At 44.0% G+C, this 26,741-nt stretch overlaps 1 protein-coding gene across 1 annotated transcript in view; it reads right to left on the minus strand.

Annotated features, from left to right (window-relative positions):
* Positions 1-26,741, minus strand: part of CACNA1S (calcium voltage-gated channel subunit alpha1 S) — a 104,571-nt gene that overhangs the window by 42,814 nt on the left and 35,016 nt on the right. The window contains exons 4-16 of the mRNA XM_036754197.1: positions 26,382-26,524; positions 25,989-26,141; positions 23,809-24,014; positions 21,278-21,381; positions 18,460-18,605; positions 17,719-17,800; positions 15,773-15,933; positions 11,414-11,639; positions 9,520-9,727; positions 7,277-7,397; positions 5,429-5,543; positions 3,600-3,693; positions 3,193-3,262 (exon numbers count right to left, since the gene is read on the minus strand). Of these exons, the coding sequence (XP_036610092.1) occupies positions 3,193-3,262; positions 3,600-3,693; positions 5,429-5,543; positions 7,277-7,397; positions 9,520-9,727; positions 11,414-11,639; positions 15,773-15,933; positions 17,719-17,800; positions 18,460-18,605; positions 21,278-21,381; positions 23,809-24,014; positions 25,989-26,141; positions 26,382-26,524 (1,829 nt within the window). The remainder of the gene's footprint in view (positions 1-3,192; positions 3,263-3,599; positions 3,694-5,428; positions 5,544-7,276; positions 7,398-9,519; positions 9,728-11,413; positions 11,640-15,772; positions 15,934-17,718; positions 17,801-18,459; positions 18,606-21,277; positions 21,382-23,808; positions 24,015-25,988; positions 26,142-26,381; positions 26,525-26,741) is intronic.

The raw sequence follows: 26,741 nt of genomic DNA on the forward strand, positions 1-26,741 counted from the left end.
TGGTTGTAGTAGACATGTGAGAAATGTTGGTTGAATCGAATTGAGTTGAATTAGATGAGACCTCTAGATAGATGATCCTATGAACCCCTTTATTTGACTGAGGAAGAAGAAGGAGAAATAGCTTTCCCAAGGTCACAGAAGTGACTCAAGCTTTCTGACTTCCAATCCAACGGCCCCACCCTATCAGGCTTTCAGAGGTCAAGCCCAGACATCATCTTTCACCTTATGTCCCTCCCAGAAGCTAGTCTTTTTGGCCAGCACTACTACGTGGCAACGTACCCAGGGTAAAGCATAAAGATTTGACCAGGGCATCAAGTGTCAGTAGTTTGCCACTCTAGACAGCCTCCCTGACCTGCTGTCACCCCAAGAGGGAACAATGGCCCTGAGTTGTCAAAAGGAGAAGACGGGGCCCAGGCTCTGATGATGGCCTCAGGCCTGGGGCCTGAAAGTGGAGCAAGGATGAAGAGGGAAGATGCGTGGAGTGGCAGAAAACCCTTCACAGCCTGTCTGCTCTGAATCTCAACAGAAACTTTATGACAAGACTGCCCAAGAGCCATACTGGGGGATGAGCCCTGACCTGGGAGTCTGAAGACCTGGATTCCAATCTCAGCTCTACCACAAGCTAATTGTTTCATCCTTATAGCTCTTGGTTTTCTCATCTGGGTGGACTAGCCCATGTCTAAGGTCCCTTTCATCTACACATTCTATGACTAGAGAGAGGAACTAATAAGTTCCCTAACAAAGTGAGGGGATACATGAAACCTAACAAGAGAAGGGCACATAGATCCTGAAAAGTGGGGGGGCACACAAATCCTAAAAAGTAGAGGCACATAAATCCTAAAAAGTGGGGGCACATAAATCCTAAAAAAGTGGGGCATACAAAATGAATAATCAGGGGACTATTGATTTAGAATTTGAAGGAAATTAGAGGTCATTGACTCCAACTTCCTTATTTTACAGAAGAAGAAACTAAAGCACAGAGAGGTAAAGCTTAATCACCTAATCGATGCCAAGCTTTTTTCAATTTGGGAGTCGCCATGACCAAAGGATTCATCACTTTTGGCCAGCCTACTGGTGATGAGTCTGTATGCTTTTAGTGAGGTCAGCCTTCAGAAAGCCGATCAGTCCTGTTGCTAATAGTATACTTGAAGTTCTTCCAGCATGGTAGAACCTGCTAGGACTTAACTTGGTTCTGGAATAAGCTTCAAGTACCCAAACTGGCCTAATAATCCATACAAGAAGAACTAAATGGATGAAAAATGCCTATTGCCCAGATCATGATATGCAATTAGATGGTCAGTCCATTGAACTAGTACGTCAGTGTGCAAATACAGGTCAGGGGTTGCAGAGAGACTTGGAACTGAACAGGAGGAAGAGTCCTCCACTGGGCTGCATATGGACAGTTCCCCAGTACTTTTAACCTTGCATCCCTTCCAGGGACAATGTTCCATCTTTTTCACACAAATATTCTCCTGATAATTCTCTGTGACCTAGCCTCTCTGAGAGTGGATAACCCAAAAGGCAATGGTAAAAAGTCACTGGATGGGTACAAGTAGCCTGCAGCATATTCTCAGTGATGTTTGTTGTCATTTAGTCATTTTAAGCCTATTTGACTCTTTGTGACCCCATTTGGGGTTTTCTTGGCAAAGGTACTGGAGTTGTTTGCCATTTTCTTCTCTGGCTTATTTTACAGATAAGGAAACTGAGGCAAACAGGGTTAAGTGACTTGTCCCAGAGTCACACAGCTAGTAAGTGTCTGGGGCCAGATTTGAACTCAGGAAGATGAATCTTCCTAACTGACTCCAAGGCCAGCATTCCATCCACTGCACCACCTAGCTGCCCAGTGATGGGCAACTTGTAGGCTCTTGAGATGGAATTGGGTACGCTAGGCAGTTGAATGGTAGCTTGATGGCTCAGTGAATAGAGCATTAGGCCTGGAATCAGGAAAACCTGAATTCAACTCCGGCCTCAGACTTTTACTAGCTGTGTGACCTTGGGCAAGTCACTTAACCTCTGTTTGCCTTAATCCCCAGGAGAAGGAAATGGCAAACACTCCAGTATCTTTGCCAAGAAAACCCCATGTGCAATATGGTCCCCGGGGTCATGAAGAGTCAGGAATGATGAACAAGGCAGTTGAATAGGGCAAAGCATACAAGGATGGCATTTTTTCACATAATTTCTTATAAATATGCCCGTTTTCAATACCACGAAGTCATGCTCGATGACCCACAGATGTTTATTTTGTGAAAAAAAGCACTGATCTGACTATGTCACATCTTCACCTACTCCCTATTTCCTCTAGGCTAAAATACAGACAGGGTATTTAAAGCCCTTTACGATCAGCATCTGATCCGTTTTTCCAATGTGGTCACATATTACTCCCCTTCACATAGTCCATGTTCTAGCCAGACCGGCTGACATGACGTTCTCCATACACAGCATCTCATCTCTGTCCCTTTTCAGTATCTGCTCCCTGTTCCTGGAACACTCTCCCTCTACTTCTTGGGACCCCTAACTCCCTTCGGGACTCAGCTTGGGTGCCCCCTCCTATAGGAAGCCTCCTGGCCACCCCAATGGTTAGTGCTCCTTACTAGCCGCCCCATTATTTTGTATCTATTTTAAAATTTACTTAGCTGTGTACGTGTTCTCTTCTCCCCCATAAAATGTAAGCTCCTTAAGGGCAGGAGCCAGTCCATTTTTGTCTTTATATCTCTAACATCTAGCATGGGCCCTGACGTAAAGTAAGTGCTTCATAACTGTTTGAATTGAATTGATAAATCAGGTCAAAGATGGATGACAAATTTTAACGGCCTTATCTAGGGCACAAGGGTATGTATGCCTTCTCTTGGCACCCAACATATACTTACTGAATTTAATTGAAAATAAAAGTTACTCTGTGGAACTAGTAGGGGACACAAGCTGGCAAAATGACTTCTTCTCAGGCATAAAGGAGCACTCAGGCCACAGAAGGGAGATCTCTTTTCTCTTGGGGCTCCCATTTGTGAACTGTCTCTTAAAAACTCTGGGGAATTTTGACATATGTAGTCCCTAATAAAAGGGAACCTTGGACTGCGTAGTTAATGTTCCATGGGATGTTTAAATACTCTCTCTGTTTCAATAGATCCAGGTCCTTCTGGCCCAGTCTTTCCACTCCCTGACTGAGCCCCTTCCACTTCCAAGCCCAGTCCTCACCTGGAAAATCGGCTGAAGGGTATGGATCCTTCACTTCATTGACATTGGATTCAAACTCATCTACTTTCAGCTGCAAGAAAGAAAGAAAAAGAGGCAGCCTAGGGTGAGTGGTGGATATTTGGAGACAGTTCCAGACCCCTTAGCCCAATAGGATTTTGGTGTAAGCTGAAGCAAAGGCAGGGCAGAATTATTCCTGGCTCCAGAGATGGGGAAACTCTCCTGGGGAAACAGTCAACCCTCCTTTCATAGAGAAGAAATGGTAAAACATATACCTGCTTGGACTGGTACAGTAAAGCCATCTGAGCTTAGCTAGAATCCTGCCTAAAGGCAGAGGGATGACCTAGTTGACCTTTTGATGTCCCATCACTCCCCAAGCATCTGAAAATGCCCCTAAATGAAGCCCTCACCTTGGCTGTGGTGGGGATGCCTTCTCCCTTGGCTTTCTGTTCTAACTTCTTGGCCAGAATCAACTTCTCTTCCTCAGACTTGTCTGGGAGACCCCTGAATTAGAAATTTCAGTAAGGCCATTTGGTAAACAAGCATTTGTACTATGTACCAGCCCCAGCCCCAGGAATACAAAGAAAGGTGAAAATGTTGTCCCTGCCTTCAAGGAGCTCACATTCTAGTGGGGAAGACCATGGGTAAAAAATCACATACACATGACATCCATCTCTCTCTCTCTCTCTCTCTCTCTCTCTCTCTCTTTCTCTCTCTCTATCCAGATATAAGTGTGTATGTGTATATCTATATCTATAAATCTGCATGTAGATTTATCTATATCTGTCTGTCCATCCATCCAACTATTCATCCATCCATCCATCTATCTATCTGTCTAGATTGGGGTAGAGGCCAGCCTGAGACCGGGAGATAATTAGAAGGCTATTACAACAGTCCAGTTGTGAGGTAATGAGGGCCTGTAGTAGGGCAGTGGCTATGGAAGAGGTATAGGCAGTGGTGTGAACTTATAGATGCTAAGACTTGGCGACAGATTGGATATTCAAACTGGGTGCATGAGAGGAGTCAAAGATGACGTGGAGCCTGGGAGCCTGTGTGACTGGGCAGATGGTGGTTCCCTTGACAACGATAGCTCTGAGTAGGACAGCCCCCCGCTGGCTGGATGAGCTGTGCTTACGATGCCAGAGCACGGACAAAACTTCTTGGGGTGGCATATGTAGGAACTAGGGACGTATCATGTAATGTCATTGGAAGTCGGGTTAGAAGAATGGCCTTGGTTAATGCCCTCAGACTTCCTCTGGGAGAAAGGACTTGTTTGAAAACAAAGCATGGGCCCCAAAGAGCTTCCTTGTTGAGTTGCCAGTACCTCAAGTAGTCATCCGTCTATCCTCAAGATTGCCAAATCTTGTCCTTTCTACCTTCACAACATACTTTCCTTACATCACTTTCTTTGTAATCACACAGCCACCACCCTAGTACCTCATCACCCATGACTGGCCCATTGCAATGGCTCCCTAACTCATCCCTCTACTCCAGCTACCAAAATGCCATTCCTAAACTGCAGCTCTGACGCTATCATTCCTTTCCCCACCTTACTCGATAAACTCAGGGGGTCCCCTATTACCTCCAGGATCAACCATAAAATCCTTTCTTTTGGCTTTTTTGTTCGTTTTGGAGGGGGGAAGACAGGGCAATTGGGGTTAAGTGCCTTGCCCAAGGTCACACAGCAAGTACATGTCAAGTATCTGAGGCCAGGTTTGAACTCAGGTCCTCACGACTCCAGGGCTGGTGCTCTATTCACTGTGCCACCTAGCTACACCTTCTCTTTGGCTTTTAAAGCCTTCACAACCTCATACCCTCTACCCTTCTAATCTTCTTACAAGCTGCTCCCCTTCATGGTCTTTACAATCCACCTTCACCAGACTGTTTGCTGTTCCTTACACATGGCACCCCACCTCCCGGCTCTTTGCCTTTGCACTTTGTCCCCCATGGCCGGAATGCTGTCCCTCTCCGCAGGTGGCTGTTGTCAATTTCCCCCCATTGCCCCCCTCACATCCCTCCATGTCACTTTCACTGTATTTATCTCATTTGTAGCTATTTGTATTTGTAGCTAGAATTTGAACCCTTGGAGGACAGGGACCCTTTTTTTTTGCCTTTCTCTGTATCCCCATTGCTTTGCACAGTACTGGTACATAGCAGAGGCTTAATAAATGTTGGCTGCCCTGTCCCGTGGCCGAGCACACCAAGGCTCACGCCCCGGGCGGACGACACGACCACTGACTTGGACATCTTCCTGCGTTTCTTCTCTTCGGCCTTGGCTTTCTGGGCTGAAGTTAAGCTCTCAGCCTCAGCCAGGTTGTCCACAGCAATGGCCAAGAAGACGTTGAGCAGGATATCTGAGGAGCAGAGTGGCTAAGGAACCTTCTTGGGGCAAGTGTGAAAAGAAACCACTGAGAGGAGGAGGTGACCACCTGCTCAAGATCTGCCCTTCTTTGCGTCTCTCAGGCCTCATCTGTGGAATGGGTGGGCTTGCACCGGACGGCCTTTGGGGTCTCTGCCGGGTCTCGATTTATGATCCAATAGTCTTTTGGTATGGCCGTCCAGAACTGGAGAGCATGGTGCTTGCTGACACTAGAATAGCGTACTCAGGGGAAGCTTAATCCTACAGAGCTGTCCTCAGGGGTCTGCATGGGTGATGCTCTAGAGATGCCATGCCTTCTCTGTTCAGAATAATGACAATAACAACATGGCACTTGAGGATTTATAATAATAATACTAATATTACTATTAGAATAGCCTTCAATTATAATAATCTTCTAAGGGATATAGTACGTTATCATTTTAAAGATAAAGAGATTGAAAATCAGAGTCACTAAGTAATTTGTCCAAAGGAGGATTTGAACCCAGGTCTCCTGACCCAGGTCCTCTGCTGTTTTCACTACACAGTAATACCCCTGGAAACAGAAAGGATATTTGAAGGGTAGGATTTGTACTCGTATGAGTGAAATGTGAAATCTCTCGACTACGGGGAAAGCAAACCTTGAGTGTAGAGTATGGTAGGGGTATGCTGGTAAATGTTTAACAACCAGCTCTCCAGGTGGAATAAATATACCCAGGTCACATTTTTTAAGTTTAGTCTGAATTATTACCCTTTTCTCCATGGCTTTCTGAAGCCTAGACAATCAACAAGACAATAGATTGGATTTGTAACATTTGCATATTTCTGGGGTGTAAGTGTTTGCATTAAAAAATTTTAAATCGGCTCTCTGGAACTGAGCTGGCTCCAGCACATGCTGAGCAGCCTCCACCCCGCCGAGGGCTAGTTATTCTTCTCTCCACTTCTCTTACCCAACTCTCCTTCTCCTTAGGATTCCCATTGATTATGTGATGGGCAGCACACCAAGGAGGTTCCACCGGCAGTTCTGCTATAGTCCATGTGTGACCTGGGTCAAGTCACTTCCTTCCAGGCCTCAGTTTCCCTCTCTGTAAAGTGAAGGGGTTGGGATTAAACGATCCCCCCCCCAACATTCCAGGATCCTACATGTAGTTTTAACACCTGTATAAGGTTTCACTTGGTCATAAAGCTTCCTGAAATCTATTTTTGCATGTGTGTGTTTGTTTAATCTTCCTTTCAGTCTGAGGGCAGACACCCTGCTTTCTCCCTTAAATATATGCTCATGCCTACCAAACACTAGGGTGGCTGGGTGGAGCAGTGGATAGAGCACCAGGCCTGGAGTCAGGAAGACCTGAGTTCAACTCCAGCCTCAGACATTTACTAGCTGTGTGACCCTGGGCAAGTCGCTTCACCCTATTTGCCTCAGTTTCCTCATCCATAAAATGAGAAGGAAATGGCAAACCACTCCAGTATTTTTGCCAAGAAAACCCCAAATGGGACCATAAAAGTTGGAACCGACTAAACAACAAAAAACAGCTATGCAATAATCAGGTAGGACTTTGCACACAGAAGCCTCTCAAATCTGATAGGTGTCTGTGCGGGAGAGGGGATGATGGGCATGGGTGACAGGGCAGTGCTGGGTAAGGCATGGAGGAGGATGACTGACTGATGAGGAATAGAGCAGATGGCTGCGATCTCGAGTCACCAGGACCCCACCCTCTTCTGAAAGGATACAGTTGCCGCAGATGAAGAGGATAATGAAATAGATGCAGACCAGCACACCTGGATAAGAGGGTCCCCCGTACGCCATGATGCCATTGTACATGATGGAGTTCCAGTCCTCACCCGTCAGGATCTAGTATGGGAGAAGAGGGAAGGACAGGTGTACAAGATGGAGAGTGAGAGCGAGAGACAGAGAGAGAGAGCGAGAAACAGAGAGAGAGAGCGAGAGAGAGAGAGAGAGAGAGAGAGAGGGAGAGGGAGAGGGAGAGGGAGAGGGAGAGGAGAGGGGAGGGACGGAGGGAGAGGGACAGAGAGACAGAGAGACAGAGACAGAGACAAAGACAGAGAGATAGAGAGAAGGTATTTCTAAGTCATTCTCTTCCTTCTCTCCTCCCACAAAAAAGATTATCCCGAGAGAATCAGGCATGCTATGAAAAATTGCCAACTTTCCTCCTTATCTCTGATTTTAATAAATGCTTTTTGATTGACTGTAAATTCCTTGAGGGCAGGCCCTATTTTTGCCTTTTTATTTTTGTATCTCCAGGGCTTAGCATGATATACCATGAAGTGCTTAAAACTGGTTAGTCAAACAGAACTGAGTATGTGCTCTCATGCATGTACACACACACACACACACACACACACACACACACACACTCACTGCCCGAGAGCTTCTGGAGTGCTACCTGAACCAGATTAAAATGTAACTGGGAAATATTTAATAAAATAAAAATATAATAAAACAAAAATGTGCTCCTACAGGGATCCTCATATATTGTTTAATGGTGTGTAATGACCCTCATTTTTGTTTGAATTTGACACCACTGATTTAAGACTTGGTTATTGACTGATTATCTTTTAAGATAACTATGTGGTAAAGTGGGTAGAGCACAGGGCCTGGGGTTAGGAAGACCTGAATTCAAATCTGGCCTCAGATGCTTACAAGCCATGTGACCCTGGGCAAGTCACTTAACCCTGTTTGCCTCAGTTTCCTCATCTGCAAAGTGAACTGGAGAAGAAAATGGCAAACCACTCCAGTACCTCTGCCGAGAAAACTCCAAAAGAGGTCATGAAGAGTTGGATCACGACTGAACAACAATTCCTTACAAAGGAGTGCCTCTTTTAGCAAAGAAAACTGCACTTTTAACTTTGGACCCTAGGGGTGCTATGGACTTAGCCATCTCATTCTAACTCCTGGCCCTCAAAGAATTATGAGCCTAAAAATACTCTGGACGAGCTACTGGCCGTGCCACATTCTCCAAGAATACAGACAGACTTCATTTCTATGAGATGTGTTTTTCCTGGATCCACAGAGGACTTTGTGGAAGAAGGGGAGCTTTGATCCCCTCTTATACAGCAGGTAAAACTTTTTGTAGGGCCAGTCGGAATTGCTTCTGTAGCAGGCTCCTTGTAAGGCTGATGAACATCATAAAGAATCGTAGATCTAGAGAAGGAAGGGAACTTGGAAGTCATTGATTCCAACTCTCCCATTTTACAGATGAGCAAATTAAGGTACAAGCAGTTTGTGACTTGCCCAAGGTCACACAGGCAGTCATCCTGGCAGAGGCAGGTTCTGAAACCAGATCCTCTGACTCACTCAGTGGTTTTCCCACATACATGTCTTCTATGTACCATGAACATTTGTCCACACCGGGGAGTCTTAGTGTAACCTGTGTTTTAAAATCCCCTTCAGAAAGATGTGTGGCTCTCACAGCAAGGAAAAGCCTCAGTCTCCTTCAGTGACATCCAGTGAAGCCCGGTGCCTTCCTAGGCTTGAGCGAGAAGGCATTGCCTTTCCTGCCTTTGGCTACAGAGGCAGGGGCAGAACCAGGAAGAGAAGGCAGGGGGGCATCGGGGCTCCCCTTCCTTGAGCGTAGCGACTGTTTCATTTTTTGTCTACCCAGCCCAATGCTTGACCTGGAATAGGGGCTTAATCGGTGCTTGTGGATTAACTCTGTGCCTGGAATGCCTTCCTACTTCCCTCTACCTTGCACAATCCCTGGCTCCCCTACTTCCTAATGGCAAATAACCCTCCCATATCTTGTATATGTCTATTTATATACATTGTCTCTCCCGTTAGAACGTAAGCCCTTTGAAGGCAGGAACAGTGCTCCTTTTGTTTCTTTGTCTTCCCCGTGCTTAGCACAGTGCCCAGCACAAAGCGAGGGCTTAAAAAATGCTTGTTGATTGATGGATCACCCATCAGGCTGAGCTGCGGCCCAGCCCGACTCCCAGGTGTGAATGAGCCGCCTCACCTGGAAGACGCTGATGAGGGCCTGGGGGAAGGTATCGAAGGTGCTGCGTCTCACCTCTGTGTCATCAAAGTCATACTTGCCCCCAAAGAGCTGCATGCCCAAGAGGGCGAAGATGATGATGAAGAGGAAGAGCAGGAGGAGCAGGGAGGCGATGGAGCGGACAGAATTGAGCAGAGAAGCCACCAGGTTGCTCAGAGATGTCCAGTACCTAAAGGGAGATGAGATCGGTGGGTGAGAAGCCCTGTTCCATCTATAGGAACCCTTTTCTTTTTTCTTTTCTTTCTTTTTTTTTGCAGGGGGGAAGGCAAGGCAATTGGGGCTAAGTGACTTGCCCAAGGTCACACGGCTAGTAAGCGTCTGAGGCCAGATTTGAACTCAGGTCCTCCTGACTCCAGAGCCAGTGTTCTATCCCCTGTGCCACTTTGCCGCTCCCATAGCATGTGTCTTAATAACTGCTTGCTGAATTGCGTTGAACTGACTGGTGAGAGAGCTGGAATTTCTGGGTTTAGTTGTTACTTTATAGGTTAGTAGAATTTAGAAACTGACAAAGCTGTGTGCTGGTTTAAGTGTTTAATAGCGGGCTTCCCCCCCAAGAGGACTCAGGATATACCTCTATTTAATATGAGTTATTAACATTTATCTCCATCACTTTCTTAATTCTAGACAACGAACAAAATAATGCACACTTTTAAAAGGGATTTTTAGTGTTTGCTGATTTCCAAGGGGTAGATATTCACACTGGAAATTTAACACCCAGCTCTTTAGCTGGTTTGAGCAAGCTCCAACACACTTATAGGCCTTTTTTGTTGTTGCTCAGTCATGTCAGTCATTTCAGTCATGTCCAACTCTTCTTGACCCCATTTGGGGTTTTCTTGGCAGAGATACTGCAGTGGTTTGCCATTTCCTTCTCCAGCTCCTTTTACAGATGAGGAAACTGAGGCAAACAGGGTTAAGTGACTTGCCCAGGGTCACACAGCTTGTAGGTGTCTGAGGCCAGATTTGAATTCAGGAAGATGAGTCATCCTGACTTCAGGCCTGGTGCTCCATCTTAAAAGATCATCTAACCACTCCATTCATTTTATGGATGAGGAATGAAAGACCCAGGAAGGTGAAGTTTACCCAAGGTCTCTGTCTCTCTGTCTCCTCTCTCTCTCTGTCTCTCTCTCTTTCTCTCTGTCTCTTTCTCCTCTCTCTCTTTCTCTCTCTTCTCTCTGTCTCTCTTTCCTCACTGTCTATCTCTGTCTCCTCTCTCTCTCTCTCTCTGTCTGTCTCTCTGTGTCTCTTTTTGTGTCTCTCTCTCTCTCTGTCTCCTCTCTTTCTCTCTCTCTCTCTCTCTGTCTCTCACTCTCCTTCACTCTTGTTCTCTCTGTCTCTCTGTAGCTACTATTTCCCTTTGTTTTTTTCTCTCTCTTCTCTTTTTTTCACCTTCTTCCTGATCTCCACTCTCTTGACTCTCAAGTAGCAGAGGCAAAGATAGGCGCAAGGGAGGAAAATGAGTCCCAAAAGGAAAAGAGTAATTTACATTCAAAATGTACCCGGGTTGTAAGTATAAATGAAAAAGGAAAGTATTACATTTGTGTAATGTAGTTAGGGAACTGGATCTCAAGCAGGTCACTTCAACTGTGCTTACCCTCAATTTCCCTATCTGTAAAGTGGGCATAAAATTAGCACCTACTTCATAATGTCGTTGTAAGGATTTGATGAGATCACGTGTAGAAAATACTTTGTAAATATTAAGTACCATGCAAAAGCTGGTTATTATTGTTACGCATGCGACAATGAAGCGGGGGAAAATGAGGGAGGACAGTTCAGAGAATTCTGACGGACTCTTGCTCCACGCAGACGCCCTTGAGCCCCCCTCTCCTGTCCCGCCCCCTGCCCCCAACTTCCTTACTTGGTGATCTTAAAGATCCTCAGAAGGCGGATACATCGGAGGACAGAGATGCCGAGGGGCGTCATGACCCCGGACTCCACCAGCATGATCTCGATGAGCCCGCTGCACACCACAAAGCAGTCGAAGCGATTGAAAACGGACATGAAGTACTGCCGGAGCCCCAGCCCATACATCTTCATCAGCATCTCGATGGTGAAGAGAGTCAGCAGCACGCGATTGGCCACGTCTGTAAGGCCAGAACAGGGTCAGCTTCGGGATGACTTTCCCATCCACCTTTTGGCTGCCTCTACCAATGTGTCTTCACCAGCCCTTCAGCCTGAGACATTGAGCATTATCTTCTCCATGTTATTCCCTTTAATTTTTTTTCCCGCTTCAACTGAGAGCAAAATTTATTTTCTCTACGAAATTTACCAGCAAGGAGGTGGCACAGAAAATAGAGTGCTGGGCTTAGCGTCAGGAAGATTCATCTTCCTGAGTTCAAATGTGACCTCAGACACTTACTAGCTGTGTGACCCTGGGCAAGTCGCTTAACTCTGTTCGCCTCAGTTTCCTCATTTGTAAAATGAGCTGGAGAAGGAAATAGCAAACCCCTCCAGCATCTTTGCCAAGAAAACCCCAAATGGGGTCACAGGGCTTTGGACATGACTGAACAACTACAAATGAAATTTTCCTTAATAAAACCCACCTGATTCAGATCGCTCCAATTACTCCATGATCCTCCTTCAATGCCTATGTGCAGCAAACCTTCACTAAAATGAGTCTAAATTGAGGGAAAGCGAACCAATGTGACTTAGTGAAAAGTCTTAATTATAACCTATATAAAGCAGTGTATAGTAGCTAGAGATCTGGCTTCAAAGCCAGGAGACCTGGGTTCAAATCCTGCCTTTCACATACACTGGTTATTATGTCTCTGGACAAGTCACCTAACCTCTCAAATGCTCTTCACAAACTCTCTAAGACTGTGTTACTGACTTGTCTAGAAAGAGAGCATATCCTTGTCTAGAAGCTCCCTCTACCAATTAAATCATAGATCAAGTCCCTGTCGCCTACTAAAAAAGAAATATGGTGTTATTACTCTCAAGAACCTTGTATTACAAACTAGAGATGTGAAGTTTATTCTTCTAATTATTCCATGTGCTGCCTAATGGGGCTCTTCAGAGACCTGTTTTAATGATCATAGAGAAATAAAGAAGACTGATTTATAATTATTAGGACAATTATTTGTAACAATTTACTTCTAAAATGATGAAAATACTTAAAAGTCCTTGAAGATTGTTTAGGTATTATAAATGTCCTCTTTACAATCTGGTCTATAATTGAAATTTGCACTCCCTATGAATAAAAGATTTGCTAAATAAAGCTGAATTTCTGCCCCATTCTCAAGTGAAACCTTACAAGACCTTATATCAGGAAGCACAGAGAAGTAAGGTATCTTTGAAAACTATGCATAATATTTATTACATATTACATTGTTTTTTAAAAGCAAATAGCATGAAATGAAAATTTATGGTTTTATAATAAATCTTTTTTTTTAAAATGTTGTGCTGTATACAGAGAAATGTTCTTTCTTTGGTCTTTTTGTATTTAAGTTTAAAATAAATAAATAATTTTTAAAATGGTGGGATATAATCAAGGCTAGGCTTAGGAAAAAAGATTGTCAAAGGTTCTCCTAATCTTCAATGTGTTATGTGGTTGCATGACGAATAAATTATATACATATGTATATGTGTGTATGTATGTATATATGTACATACATACATACATACACACATATCTGACTTTATATTCCCTAGGTACGTGGCTATATCAAAGTATATGTTAAACTGTAAGCCTCATACAGAAAATATGTGTATTAATTTACTCTGTACAAGTACTAAATGCACAGTAGTTCTTGGTTCTGTCCAAACATTCTGGTGTTGTGTGATAAGTGTGACCCACTTTAAGAAGTTTGATATGGGAAAATACAAATTTCCAAAAAAATAAATTTTCTTTCAAGGAGGAATCCTCCCTTCTTTTACAAGGATTCATGGAAGAATTTCCTTAAACACTGTTACATTTCTCTTGGGCAATTTAAAATATGACAATTTGATTTATGAAAATTCAGTTTATACATAACTCTTCAGGGTCATGGGGTTTAGAGCAGGAAGTGACTTTACAGTCTTAACCTCCCTCTCAATTTGCCACTGAGGAAATGAGTGAGTGACTTGCCCAAGTCACTTGCTCATATAAGTAATCGGCAAACTGGAAGCTCCCAGAGGGTAAGGACAGTATCTATTCCTGCATCCGTGCCCATTCTAGTCCCTCCTTTCAGTGCCCCATGCACAAAGGAGGCTAGTCCGTAGATTTAATAGGCTATTTTCCTTTATGCCATCTGCTTATGGTAGAATGTGAACTTGGGTCATGGGAGTCCAAACCTGGAATCCTACTACATACTGAAAGTCTTAGCCCTAAAAACTCTGCATAGCAATCTGTTTTCATAGGACAGAGCTTATTTCTAATAAGATAAAATTTAATAGGGACACAGAAACAGACTGCAATGAATGCAAGAGGTTAGTGGCTAATAAACCCAAGACTGGGGAATGAAATCATTATTCAAATAAAACTGTGGGGAATATTTGATAGCTGTATACTAGCTTCCTCCCCCATCTCCCAGGGTTGGAGCCACTGATTATTTCATATACTATAAGAAACTCTCATTGGTTTAATAATCTAAAAAGATTTTGAAGTAATAAACAATTATGAAGAAAAATGAATGGAACGTTGACTTCAGTTATGGAGAAAAGAAAAAAAATGTATATATTGAACAAGTCAAATAAACGTCTGAACACAAAATCAATGAGTATTCTTATATAAAGAGAATTTTTGCATGGCAACAAGCAATATTGCTAAAATAAAAATAAAAGAAATAGATGGGGGAAATATGGTAAACATGTGAAAAGTCTGATACTCAGAATTTATAAGAAACTGAACTAAATACTTAGAATTCAGCCTTCAGTGGAGAAATCATCAAATACCCCATGAACAGACAAATTTAGAAGGTAGAAATACAAATTTTTAATAGATAATATTTGTAAAGTGCTCAATACAATACTGTCACATAGTGGGCACTTAATAAATGCTTATTTATTTCCTTAATATCAACCTAAAAACTGTTGACATTTCCTAATAATCAAAAGGAAATCCAAATACTTTAAGATATCATTTAAATAGCCAAAAAGGAACAAACATAACAAAATTATATGTTGTCACTATTGCAGGAAAACAGTAGACTAGTATGAACATTTTGGACAGGCAATGAGCCATGGTAGATAGAATGTCAGGAAGACCTCTGAATGCCCCAAGCAACTCTTGCTGGCCACTAGTTACAGGGGATTGTTGTTCAGTCAATTTCAGTCATGTCTAACTCTTTGTGATCCCATTTGGGGTTTTCTTGGCAGAGATTACTGGAGTGGTTTGCCATTTCCTTCTCCAGCTCATTTTACAGATGAGGAAACTGAGGCAAACAGGATCAAGTGACTTGCCTAGGGTCACACAGCTCTTAAGTGTCTGAGGCCAGGTTTGAACTCAGGAAGATGAGTCTTCCTGATCTGAGGCATGGCACTCTGTGCACTGAGCCACCTAGCTGCCCTAACCCTTTGAAGAAATGAGCTCTCTATCACTGTAAGCAGAAGCTGAATGACTGCTTGTCAGGCTTGTTATAGAGGAAGATTCATCCTTCAGGCAAGGGTTAGTCTGGATGACTTCTGAGGTCACTGGACCTGGAGAAAGGAGACCTGAGTTCAAATCCAGATCAGACGCTTACTAGTTGAGTCACCCGGGGTAAGTCACTTAATCTCTGTCTGCCATAGTTTCCCCCATCTGTAAAGTGGGGATACTAATAGTACCTACCTCCCAAGGTTATTATGAGGGTCAAACGAGATAATACTTGTAAACCTTAAAGTGCTACATAAATGCTAGCTATTATTAAAATTTTGTGAATTCATCCTATTTATTTGTTCCAGTTTGCTGGGTATTATTCCATTTTGTTGTGAATATTGTCAAAGCCTCTGGTACCATGAGGAGGGGTCTTTTTTTTGCCAGGGTTGTTTGTGTATAATTGTTTGCATGTTGTCTGCCCTTTAGATATGAGCTCCTTGAGGGTAGAGGCTATTTTTTGCCTTTCTTTGTTCCCCTATCCCTTAGCACAGTGCCTAGAACATAGTAGGTGCTAAATAAATGTTCATTGACTGACAAGGGAGGAAGAGAATAACGGTGTCATCTACCTGACTACCTCTTGATAACCATCCACAGCACTGTCTGTCTTTTGAGCTGCTTCTGACCTCCCCTTGGCTACTGTTCTTCCCAACAGCCCCTTCTCACCTTGCAAATGCGTCAACCATAGGGGCTGGAGGTGGTGTTCTGAGGCAATGGACAGCGTATTGAGGGCCACAATCAGGATCACCAGCCAATAAAAGAGCTTGGATTTCACAATCTCTTGACATTTCCGGCGGAATATGCGATTCCACTGTCTCCAGTGCCGGCTGTAAAACGGAGAAAAACAAGGAAGAGGGAGATCCAGAGCCTTGGGTGCCGAAGCCATGCTCCTGAGTGTTTGGAATTTTCCTTGACTTTGAGACCCTTTACCCCATCCCCAATATCTTTCGCGTTATTCACAAGCAAACCTATTCAACACCTGTCTTCCAATTCCTCACTGTCTACCTGTAAGTTTCCTTCCAAATTATATCTAACAGAGGGATGTTTGTGGGGGAAAATGCGTTTCCTGTAAGGCCATGGGCTTTAAGGACAGGACCGGTGGATTGAAGCTCCTCTGACCAGTTCCTATGAAACAGTGAGCCTGTGGTGAAGGGTGATTGTGTCAGGAAGATAGGACACTTGGGAGAGGAATCAAACCAGCCCACAGACTGTGTCTGGGTTAGCATATGCTTCCATCCACACCCACCATCCACAGCTTCTTATGGAGAAAGGATGAATGTCAGTTTCATCATTGATCTTCTGGGATCAAAGATGGTGCCATGGACCTGGACTCAGTAAAACCTGAGTTCAGATCCAGCCTTGGTAGCTGAATGATCCTGGGCAAATCACTTAACCCAGGGGTGGGGAACCTGCAGCCTCGAGGCCACATGTGACCGTCTAGGTCCTCGGGTGTGGCTGTTTGACTGAGTCTAGGTTTTATAGAACAGATCTTTTTATTCAGGGGATTTGTTCCGTGAAGTTTGGATTCAGTCAAAGAGCCCCACTTGAGGACCTAGAGGGTCACATGTGGCCTGGAGGCCACAGGTTCCCCACCCCTGACTTAACCTCTCTCTGTCTGAGTTTCCTCAACTGCAAAATGGGGATGATAATAGCACCTACCTTGCAAGGTCGTGGTGAGGAGCAAGTGAAATCACATTTGTCAAATGTTTAGCAGCCAGGTGTGTGTGTATGTGTGTGTGTGTATGTGTGTGTGTGTATATGTGTGTGTATGTGTGTGTGTATATGTGTGTGTGTATATGTGTGTATGTGTGTGTCTGTGTGTGTGTGTGTGTGTAGGTGGGTGGGTGGCTGTTGGGGGAGTGGTGGAAGAATGAGAGAAGGTGTTTCAAGGAAGAAGTCAGCTCAGTGGGTAACTTATCTTGGTGGTCTTGGTGGCTGGTGGGGCATGTGTGCTCTCTTTCCACATAAAAAAGAATGAAGAGAATGATCCTCGAGAAGGATGTGGTGAGAATGAGTTATTCTCAAACTTCTCAGGTGAGATGCAGCAATTTTAAGTAGCCTATGCCCATACCCATGTGCCCTGCGCTTAAAGAAACTCAGTTAACAGCAAGATGAAAAGGGAGTAGGAAAAAACCTACCAACCGACCAGCCCCTCTTGTCTGTTCTGTGAGGGAGGCATCCCCTAATTCATCCTAAACTAGATGGTCCATGCTCTCCTAACCCACACACTGACGGAGTGTGGAAAAGGGCTGAGCAGGGAGGCAGGGGAGAAACCCTACGATCTGGAGGCAGAGAAGCTGGCTTTGAAGCCGTGCTCTCCTACTTAATCCCTTTGTGACCTTAGGTAGGTAACTTAACCTTGCTGGGTTTCAGTTTCTGCGTCTATTAAATGAGAATTTTGGCTTCGGTGTCTCTGTGGTTCCTTCCAGTTCTAAATCCTATACTCTGGCACATTTTGCAGACTAGTGGAAAGACTGTCGGTCTGGATATGTGGAAAACTAATCAGTGGCAGCTGAGTTTCCCAAATGGGTAAACGAGCTGACTTCCACGGTTTCCTGAGGGTGGACAACATACAGTCATCACGTCTACAGTAGGTTTTTGTGGATACTCACATAAATTGGATAAATTTGTTCAAGCCTTCAATTTCATAGAGACTCTCTGTGTCTGATCCCCCTTCATCTGATGACAGCTTCCCTAGGGACCCAAGAGAAATAGTCAGCCAAGCAAGCAGATGGCCTTTGTCATCTCTGAGGAAATTTCCTACTTTGGCACATATGGAAAGCTTTTCCAAGGTAAGACGCTTTTATAGGGCAATGTTTTCCCAAGACATAGTTATATTAAAGAGATATTAGTGTAACTTGGGTTTTAATCTAAGTCTGGGGCATTTTGTGGGCTGCATACATGACTCTGGATTGGTGGAGAGAATATTAAGTAAGATATATTAAGGGTTGCTAGCAGGAGAATTGTGGAGAGGAAAGCCAATCTTCTTTGACAGAAGAAAGACAGTCTTCAAGAAACACACACACACACACACACACACACATACGTACAAAACGAGACAGAGGGAGAGAGAGGGGGAGAGAGAGAGAGAGAGAGAGAGAGAGAGAGAGAGAGAGAGAGAGGGAGAGAGAGAGAGAGAGAGAGAGAGAGAGAGAGAGAGAGAGATCTCCATAAATGTCACTGTTTGGCTTGAAATGCAGGTTATATGGGCATGGGCTTAGTCTCTGACAATACACCTCGCCTCCCTGGTGAGGTCACATAAAGTCCTGAAGAGAACCCCACTCCCCCCATGTCTCTACTGCTGTACGGAGGGCCAACAAATGGTATTTCCTCTTAGCTGACTGAATACAAACTTTCTCTTATGTCATCGATATCCATGACTTCTGCTTGGGTGATCCAGTTCATATAACCCTTCAGGTCTTCCTCCAGTTGCTGCTTTTCCCTAAGCTTCTGAAAGGTCCCCCGAGACTTGGCCTTTTCCCTTTCTTTGGTGAACTCACTGAAATGGAATGAGAGGAGAAAAGGGAAGACAGCACCATTAGCAGGGTACTGACCACCCTGGGGAGAATGCAGGCTCCATGCTTGAATGAGTGGTCACCTCTTTCCCCCCAGCCAGGGCACTAGATGCCGCAACGACTACCTGAAGTCCTCCATATATAATCCTTGGCCAAGAAATGACTTAAAGTTCATGTTTTTCACATTTTATCTGAGTCTGAACATCTTTCATTTCTAAAGAAACTCTTAGAAAGAGGTGATCGGAGAAAATTTAAAACTTGAAAGCTTGTGGAACTGAATGTTGAAAACTAAAAATAGATTTTAAAAATTATAAAAAAGAAGGTGACAGTGTCCATGAACCCTTAAAAAAGACCTTTTTGTCATTGGCTGCTGCAAAGAGGAGGAGAATGTTATGCAGAATAACAGAATTCTGCATAAGAGAGCTGGTAGGGACCACCAGGATCATCTAATTCAATCCTTTCCTTTTTCAGATGAGGAAATGCATACTTGAGAGGTGAAATAATTTGTTTAAGGCCGCATAGCTTGTAAGCGGCATACCCAGGACTTGAATCCAGGTCTTCCGGCTGTAGATCCAGGGACTTTTTCAGTGATGCTGCTTCCTCTCAATTTAACATTTAGAAAGTGGGCAAGGCACTGCCTCCCTTGGTGTTTACTCTTGGGGGAGTGCTGGAGCCAGGTTTAACAGGCTCTAAACGACTAATTGTTAAATTTTCAGTGTCACCATTTATGCTTCCGAAATCTTTAACAAAGGCTGCAGGTCAGGGATGGATTTTTTTTATCTTGTTGATTGTTTAGACTTAAGAAAGTGATGGACAAAATGCTAATAATTCAGGTTAAAGTTAAAGGTATAGCATTGTTTCATTTTTTTTGGAGAGCTGGTTGTTAAACATTTGTCATGATTCCCCTTCCTACCACCTCATTTATTGGGATGTTTGGAGAAGACAAGCTTGGAAAAAGATGGAAGAGAAGGTTGACTTTTCCCCGAAAAGGGTACATGGAGGTAATAAAAAGGTACGTTTAAGCCTTTGTAACTACACTATCAAAGCTTTATTGTTCCTTTACCTCATTTCATTTCCTCTTCATTAATTAAGTTAATCTTAGCTTGCCTTAGATATGGCAAAAGAGGGTTTTTTGGGGTCCCTTAAGCAAGGAGGGTGTGAGGAATTTGACTATTTCAGAGCAAACAGAAAGGGACCAGGGGACAGCTAATGCTGCCACCATTCTCCAGAGTGGAATTATAGTTTGAATAGGTTATAATGAAGAACAGCATGATATTCTACTCCTGGCTTTTGGGGGATTTCTTTGCATTTTCTTAATTTACTTCTTTTTATAGATTTCAAGAAAAGACAATGTGCCTTCAATGAGGCTTTGAAGAAGGAAGATGTTTGGTTAAAATATTGTCACACAGGCATCAAGATGGTGGTCAATGGTTCTTTCTACTAAAGTGATGACTGGCCTCTGCCCTGACAGATGTAAGATTGGGTATCCTCATATACATCATGTTTTTTTCCTTATTATTCTGAAGCTTTGAGCCACTAAAAATGAAAATAAAGATTAATTTAAAAAAGTTATACATGGGCTCGAAACATGGAAGAAACTAGGCTGGTTCTAAAAAAATCAGGTGAACAAGGAGAAATGGGTCTGATTTTCTAATTTGTGGGTAGCAGGGTATTTGGCATGACTTTCAGGAGACTGCGTTCTTGTTTCAGTTCTACCACTAACTAACTGTGAGGTCTAGTTGTGTGTGTAGGGGGTATTGAATGATATAATCTCTACATTCCTCTACAACTCCAAAATTCTATGATTCTGGATCACTTCAACCAAATGTCTCCAAGGGTTCGTGCTGCAGAACTGGAAAAGGGAATACTATCGTCTGAGGGTAACAAAACCTGTCTGCAAAACTGCCTGCTGACCTTGGGGAACCAAACATCACCCATCAGTCTCTAAAAACCTGTACAATGCAACTGAGTCTTAGGGTAGGGGTCTGGAGACAACATAGAAGGAGGAGAGAGGAAACTCAGATAGTGACTTGTCCCTTGATTGAGTATAATATTTTACAACTTTTTTAAGAGACGAGGTCCCGAGGTTCCCCAAATGTTCATGACCTCTTCTCTGCCTGTTCTCTCTGGGGACACTGATGGACACCTGCATCCTTCTTCCATGCCAGAGGGAGTACCCAAGAAAGAAACCAGAGGGGAAATCTTTAGATAGATGAGGGGAATGAGGCAGGTGACCAAGGTAGGCCAGACAGTAGGGTCCCCACTTAGAGCATCAGCCAAAAGTTGGTGGGAACAGTTACTACAGCTGACATATTCAACAAGCAGAAGGTGAAGCATCCATACTTGAATCATGGGATCAAAGTGGCCCAATTTCTGGATTGGACTTACTTAGAAAAGGGCTACATTGTTATCCACAGAGGAGGAAAGTGCTAGGGGAAAAAAGGGGATTTGTGGCAAGGAAGAGAGGAAAATGACAAAACTGATGAAATCTAGCGATCCAGCCCCTCTTCTGTTAGTCTTATCATCGTCCCCTAAGTGAGTAGGCTGGACCAAGATGGACAAGGTAAGAACTACACCACCAGAGAAATCATGGTGATAAGCCACACCTCCTTAGGACTCCCTGACCCTTCAATCCCCCACCCTTCAACACACTTACCCACTCAGGACACCCAGAACTAGGTTGAGGATGAAGAAGGATCCCAGAAGAATGAGGCTGACAAAATAAATCCAGGGCCACTCATTTCCAATGGCATCATTGACCTAGGGGTTGGCAAAGATTGTGAGTCTGGAATTATAGAATCTGAGAGCTGAAAGAGACTTCAGGAATGATCTAGGCCAGGAATTCTTAACCCCCTTTTTATGGCTCCCTTTGGCAGTTTGGTGAAGCCTATGGACCCCTTCTAGAATATTGTTTTTAAATACCTAAAGGAAAAATTAACTTTCAGGGAGAGGTTAGTGGAAATGAAGATGTAATTTTTCCCCATCCAAATTCACAGGCCCCCTAAAATCTATTCACATATCCTTTGGGGTCCATTAAGAACCCCTCATCTATGTGCTTCAGTAATGCCGGCTATTGTAATGGGAAGGATGCTGCATTTGGAATTCGGAGAGGCTTGGGTGCAAATCCTGCCTCAGACGTTTAATGCTGTGCTATCATGGGCAAGTCACTTAATTATTAATAATAATAACAATAAACAATAACTAGCATTTTCATGTCACTTTGAGGCTTGTAAAGCACTTTACACACATTATCTCATTATAGACTCACAGCAACGTTGGGAGGTAGGGGCTATCATCAATCTCCTTTTTGTAGATGAGAAAACTAGAGCTAACACAACGACTTGCTCAGTCACACAGCTAGTAAGTGTCTGACTCCAGACCCAGCACTCTATTCATACACCACCTAGCTGTCTCTCTGGATCTCAGTTTCTCATCTGCAAAGTGGGATTAATAATGTCTGTAGTCCCTATCTCACAGAGTTGTTATGAAACTCAGATCGATAATGTACATAAGACACTTTTCAAACCCGAAAGCAATCTGCATGCATATTCCTGTTATTTGTTACTTATGAGGAAACTGAGGCATGGAGAGGGCAAATGACTTGTCTAAGGTCACACAGTTAGTAAGCATCAGGACTAGAATCGGAACTCAGGTCTTCTTTTGATTCCAAATCCAGTACTTTATTCTAATACAGTACCCCTGAGTTCAAATCCAGGCTCAGACACTTACAAGCCGTGTGACTCTGGGCAAGTCACTTAATCCTGTTTGCCTTAATCCACTGGAGAATGGCAAACCACTCTAGCATCTTTGCCAAGAAAACACCTTGAACAGTATGATCCACAGGATCATGAAGAGTTGGACATGACCGAATGATACCAGCACCAGCGCCAGCACCAGCACCACCACCACCATGCTGATCTTGCCCTTTTCCTCCTCCTCCTCTTTTTTCAGTCACTCAGGCCCTCTTGTGCTCATTCCAGAGCTTTTTCACCCAAAGAAAAATAGAGGAAAATCCTTTTAGATGTAGGGAGGAAGTATTTGTAAAGACTAGGACCACAGAAACCAAGTTGAAAAGTCTCAGTTTCTCCTTATGTAAAATAAATGGTTTGTGTGTTATGGACTTTGTTATGCTACATCTTATGGTCCTTTCCCAACTTATCCAACAGTAAATGCTTCCATCACTTCCTGAGGTTGTTTTGTCCAAACCCCTGCCTCTATGCAAGATTGGACTTTGTTGTGCTACATCTTATGGTCCTTTCCCAACTTATCCAACAGTAAATGCTTCCGTCACTTCCTGAGGTCATCTGGTCCATTCCTCTGCCTCCATGCAAGATTGAATCTATTCTATCCCTGGCCAAGAACATCTCTTATTTGCTTCTTTCTGACATTCTTCCACTGGCTAGTCCATCACTAATTAGTTCCTTCTCATCTAGGATCTTTGGAAATAGAAGAGACACCCAGTCTTGTGCAGTTAAGTCCTAGATTAGGAGTCCGGAGATCTGGAGAGTAGACCTAGTCTTCCACCAACTAGCATCGTGCCTCGGGCAAGCCAGCCTTTCAGGACCATAGTTATTTTCATTTATCAAATGGGATGAAAACATACATCTTCCCTCCTTACTCTACAGAGTTGTTGGGAGAAAAAATGAGGTAAGAGATGTGAAAGTACTTTCCCCAGTGTGAAATGCAATCCAATCCAAATGTAAGAGGTTGTTATTTGTCCTGGATTGTGGTCCTGTCTGGAGATTGGGAGATGGACACAATCACCTTCCTAACACCATTCCTGTCTCCAAGAATCCCAAGATGTCAGAGTTGGAGGAGTGAATCATTTCCAGTCTAACCTAAGGGACAATTAGTAGTCAGGAATGGAATCTTGGGGTGCTACAATTCCAAACTGTCCTCCGTCTTGCATGCTGAGAAGGCATAGTGTTCCATCATTATTCTCCACCCTCTCTAGTACTGAACTTCGCCAGGGGACAGAGGGGTATGTCTCCCAGTGACCAAGGGAGAATCTACATTTTGCTGTTTTCCAATGGAGAAAGAAGCACCAATGACAAACACCTGGGTATCTGCCTCCTGATGCTTGCTCCAGGCAGGGCATCTCCTCCCACCCCCAGCTCCCTTGCCTCCCTCCTCTTGTGGCTGGGTGGGGTTAGGATAGAGACCATGCAGGCAGCAGCTGAGACCTACCCAGTAGAGGACATCGGTCCAGCCTTCCATGGTGATGCACTGGTACACAGTGAGCATGGCAAAGCCAAAGTTATCGAAATGGGTGATGCCGTTATTGGGACCTGGCCAGCCACCTCGGCATTCGCTGCCATTGATGGTACATGGGCGTCCGGAGCCTGTCCTAGCACAAGGGGATGGCTTCTCCATCTCTACTGTGGCCACAATGTCTGGGGGGAGGAAGGAGGCAAAAGCATCAGTCTTTGATCCAAGAGCCCCTTCAGGCTTGTCGTATGACTGGGTAGGACAAGGGGATTGGGAGGTACGGAACCTGCTTTCTAGGGCTGGAGAGCGAGTCATTTGTGTATAACCCTGGGAAACCCACTCGAACACTTTAATATTGCTCTTCGTATTGAGAATTGTACTCATCCTTCCCTACGTGATACAACGTGGGAAGGCAGCTTGAAGACTTTCAGGCAGTGGAAGAGCTAAAAAATTGGAGCATTCAGAAAACAGTTCAGAAAGGGTTGCTTTTCTCTTTGTCAACTATGGAATAACCAATTCTTCAGTCTTTCCTGCAATACAGGAACTACATGGGCTGTATATAGAGGGAAGAAAAAGAGACATGGGATGCTTGCCTTTTCATCCTCTACTTCTTTCTCCATTCCCATTTTTTCTATGCGAGACCCAAGAATAATTAATAATCACCAAACTGAGGAATTGATTTTTATCCAGTGGCAAAAGTGTTGGTGCGTCAGAGCAGTAAGGTGGGAAAAGTACTGGAGCCACCAGGTCTAGGCTGGAGTCCCAGCTCGGCATCTTTACATGGTGAAACTATGGACAAGATCACATGACCTCTTTGTTCTCTTGACTGTCAAATGGGAATGAAAATATTCCCCTCTTCTGCTTCACATGGTTATTGTAAGAAAGGTGCTTTGTATACTGCAGGGCACTAGCTCCCTCTCTCTCTGTGAAATATTATTATCATTATTTGGACTTCTATGAGGTTGCTAGGGGAGTAGGTATACATATATAGAGGAAAACGGGATGAAGAGTGAGGCATGTTTTGGAAGTCTAGGTATAAATGAATGTAATGTGTTTTGTATAATTACGCATGTATAACCTATATTGAATTGCTTGCCTTTTCAATGAGGGTGGCTAGGGAGGGAAGAAGGGAGAGAATTTGGAACTCAAAGTTTTAAAAACAAATGTTGAAAATTGTTTTTGCATGCAACTGGAAAATAAGATATACAGGCAATGGAGTATAGAAATCTATCTTGCCCTAAAGAAAGTAAGAGGGAAGGGGATAAGAGGGGTGGGTGGGGTGATAGAAGGGAGGGCAGACTGGGGGAAGGGGTAATCAGAATGCACGTCATCTTGGGGTGGAGGGGAGAGATGGGGAGAAAATTTGGAACTCAAAATCTTGTGGAAATGAACGTTGAAAACTAAAACTAAAAAAATTAATTTAAAAAATAAAAATTTAAAAAAATTTTAAAAATCACTAATGCCCACCCCCCCAAAAAAGAAAAAAAATAATAAATGAATGTAATGCAGGGCTATTGTTCCATAAGAAATGATGAAAGGGACAGTTGCAGAGACACCTGGAATATTTGCGTGAACTGAGGCAGAATGAAGCAAGCAGGGCCAAGAGAACAATTTATACCATGACAACAATATTGCAAAGGGAAGTGTGTTTGGAAAACTTTAGAACTCTGATCAATTCAATGGCTAATGATGACTTTAGAGGACAGAGCATGCTGCCCACCTCCTGACAGACGGATAATGGACTCATGATGCGGAATGAGACATACATTTTTGGACATGGCCAGTGTGGGAATTAGATTTGCTTGACTGTGCATATTTGTTACAAGGGTTTCATTTTTCTTTCTTTCTTTTCTCATGGGAATGCAGAAGAGGTGGAGGGAGAGAAAAATAGATGCTTATTGATTAAAAAGAGTTTTTAAGAGATCTAGGGCAATTCTTAGCCTAAGTCTTTCACTTAAGACTTGTCCATGGTGCATGGAATAGAATATATTTCTCTTAGGCTTTAGAATCAGCTCTTTCTTGCACACCATCTCTCCCCTTCCTCAGAGAGTCCAAGCCAAGGCTGACCGATGGGCTTGGGAGGAAATGGCCATGCCTGCCTATTGGCTGAGCCAGCCTCAAGGCCTCTGTTGCTTCCTTTATCCCCTTGTGGGGCTCACCTGTCCCAATGAAGTAGCAGGTCTTGTGCATTTTTCCCTTGAAGAGCTCCAGTCCTATGATGGCGTAGATGATGACCATGAAGAGGACCAGGAGGGCGATGTGGAACAGAGGGATCATGGCCTTGATGATGGAATTGAGAACAACCTGCAGGCCTGTGGTCAGGGAGAGTCTGTCACCTTTCTTCTCACTTGCCCCCAATCCTGAGTTCTCCCCTTCTTTTCCAGAAAGCCTTTTCCCAAGGAAAGCAAGAACAAGCCTGTCTTCCCATTCCTATCCACCCCAGGGACCGTAGACCCCCAAACTTCTGTTAACAAGGAGGCCCAGAATTGGGGTCAGGGGAAAAGGATGGGGACAAGGGAAGAGCAGGCTCTACAGAGGGCACTGTCACTCACTCGGAACCCCTGACACCAGCCGGAGGGGTCTGAGGACACGGAAGGCTCTCAGGGCCTTAACATCCAAACCGGCTCCTTTGCTGCTCATTGGGGTCGAATTGCTTTGGATCAAGTTGATCTCTTCCAGAATCACAGTGGAAACCCTAGAGGGGAGGGGATGGAAGAGAAAGAAGGAGAAACCAATAGGTCAGAAAACCCCACTGTCTCAGGCCTGAAAGTTTAGGGTCCTAGGTTCTGAGGGGGTCCTTCTGTAGGATCAGCCTGGCTCCCCCAACCACCCTGTTGGCTGAAGGGTGTTCCTGAGCAGAGAGCCTAAAGTCAAGCTCCACTTCCATAACTCTGCTGCCCTGGCTTGGTGCG

Source organism: Trichosurus vulpecula, chromosome 4 (assembly GCF_011100635.1).
Source record: "Trichosurus vulpecula isolate mTriVul1 chromosome 4, mTriVul1.pri, whole genome shotgun sequence".
Lineage (NCBI taxonomy): Eukaryota > Metazoa > Chordata > Mammalia > Diprotodontia > Phalangeridae > Trichosurus > Trichosurus vulpecula.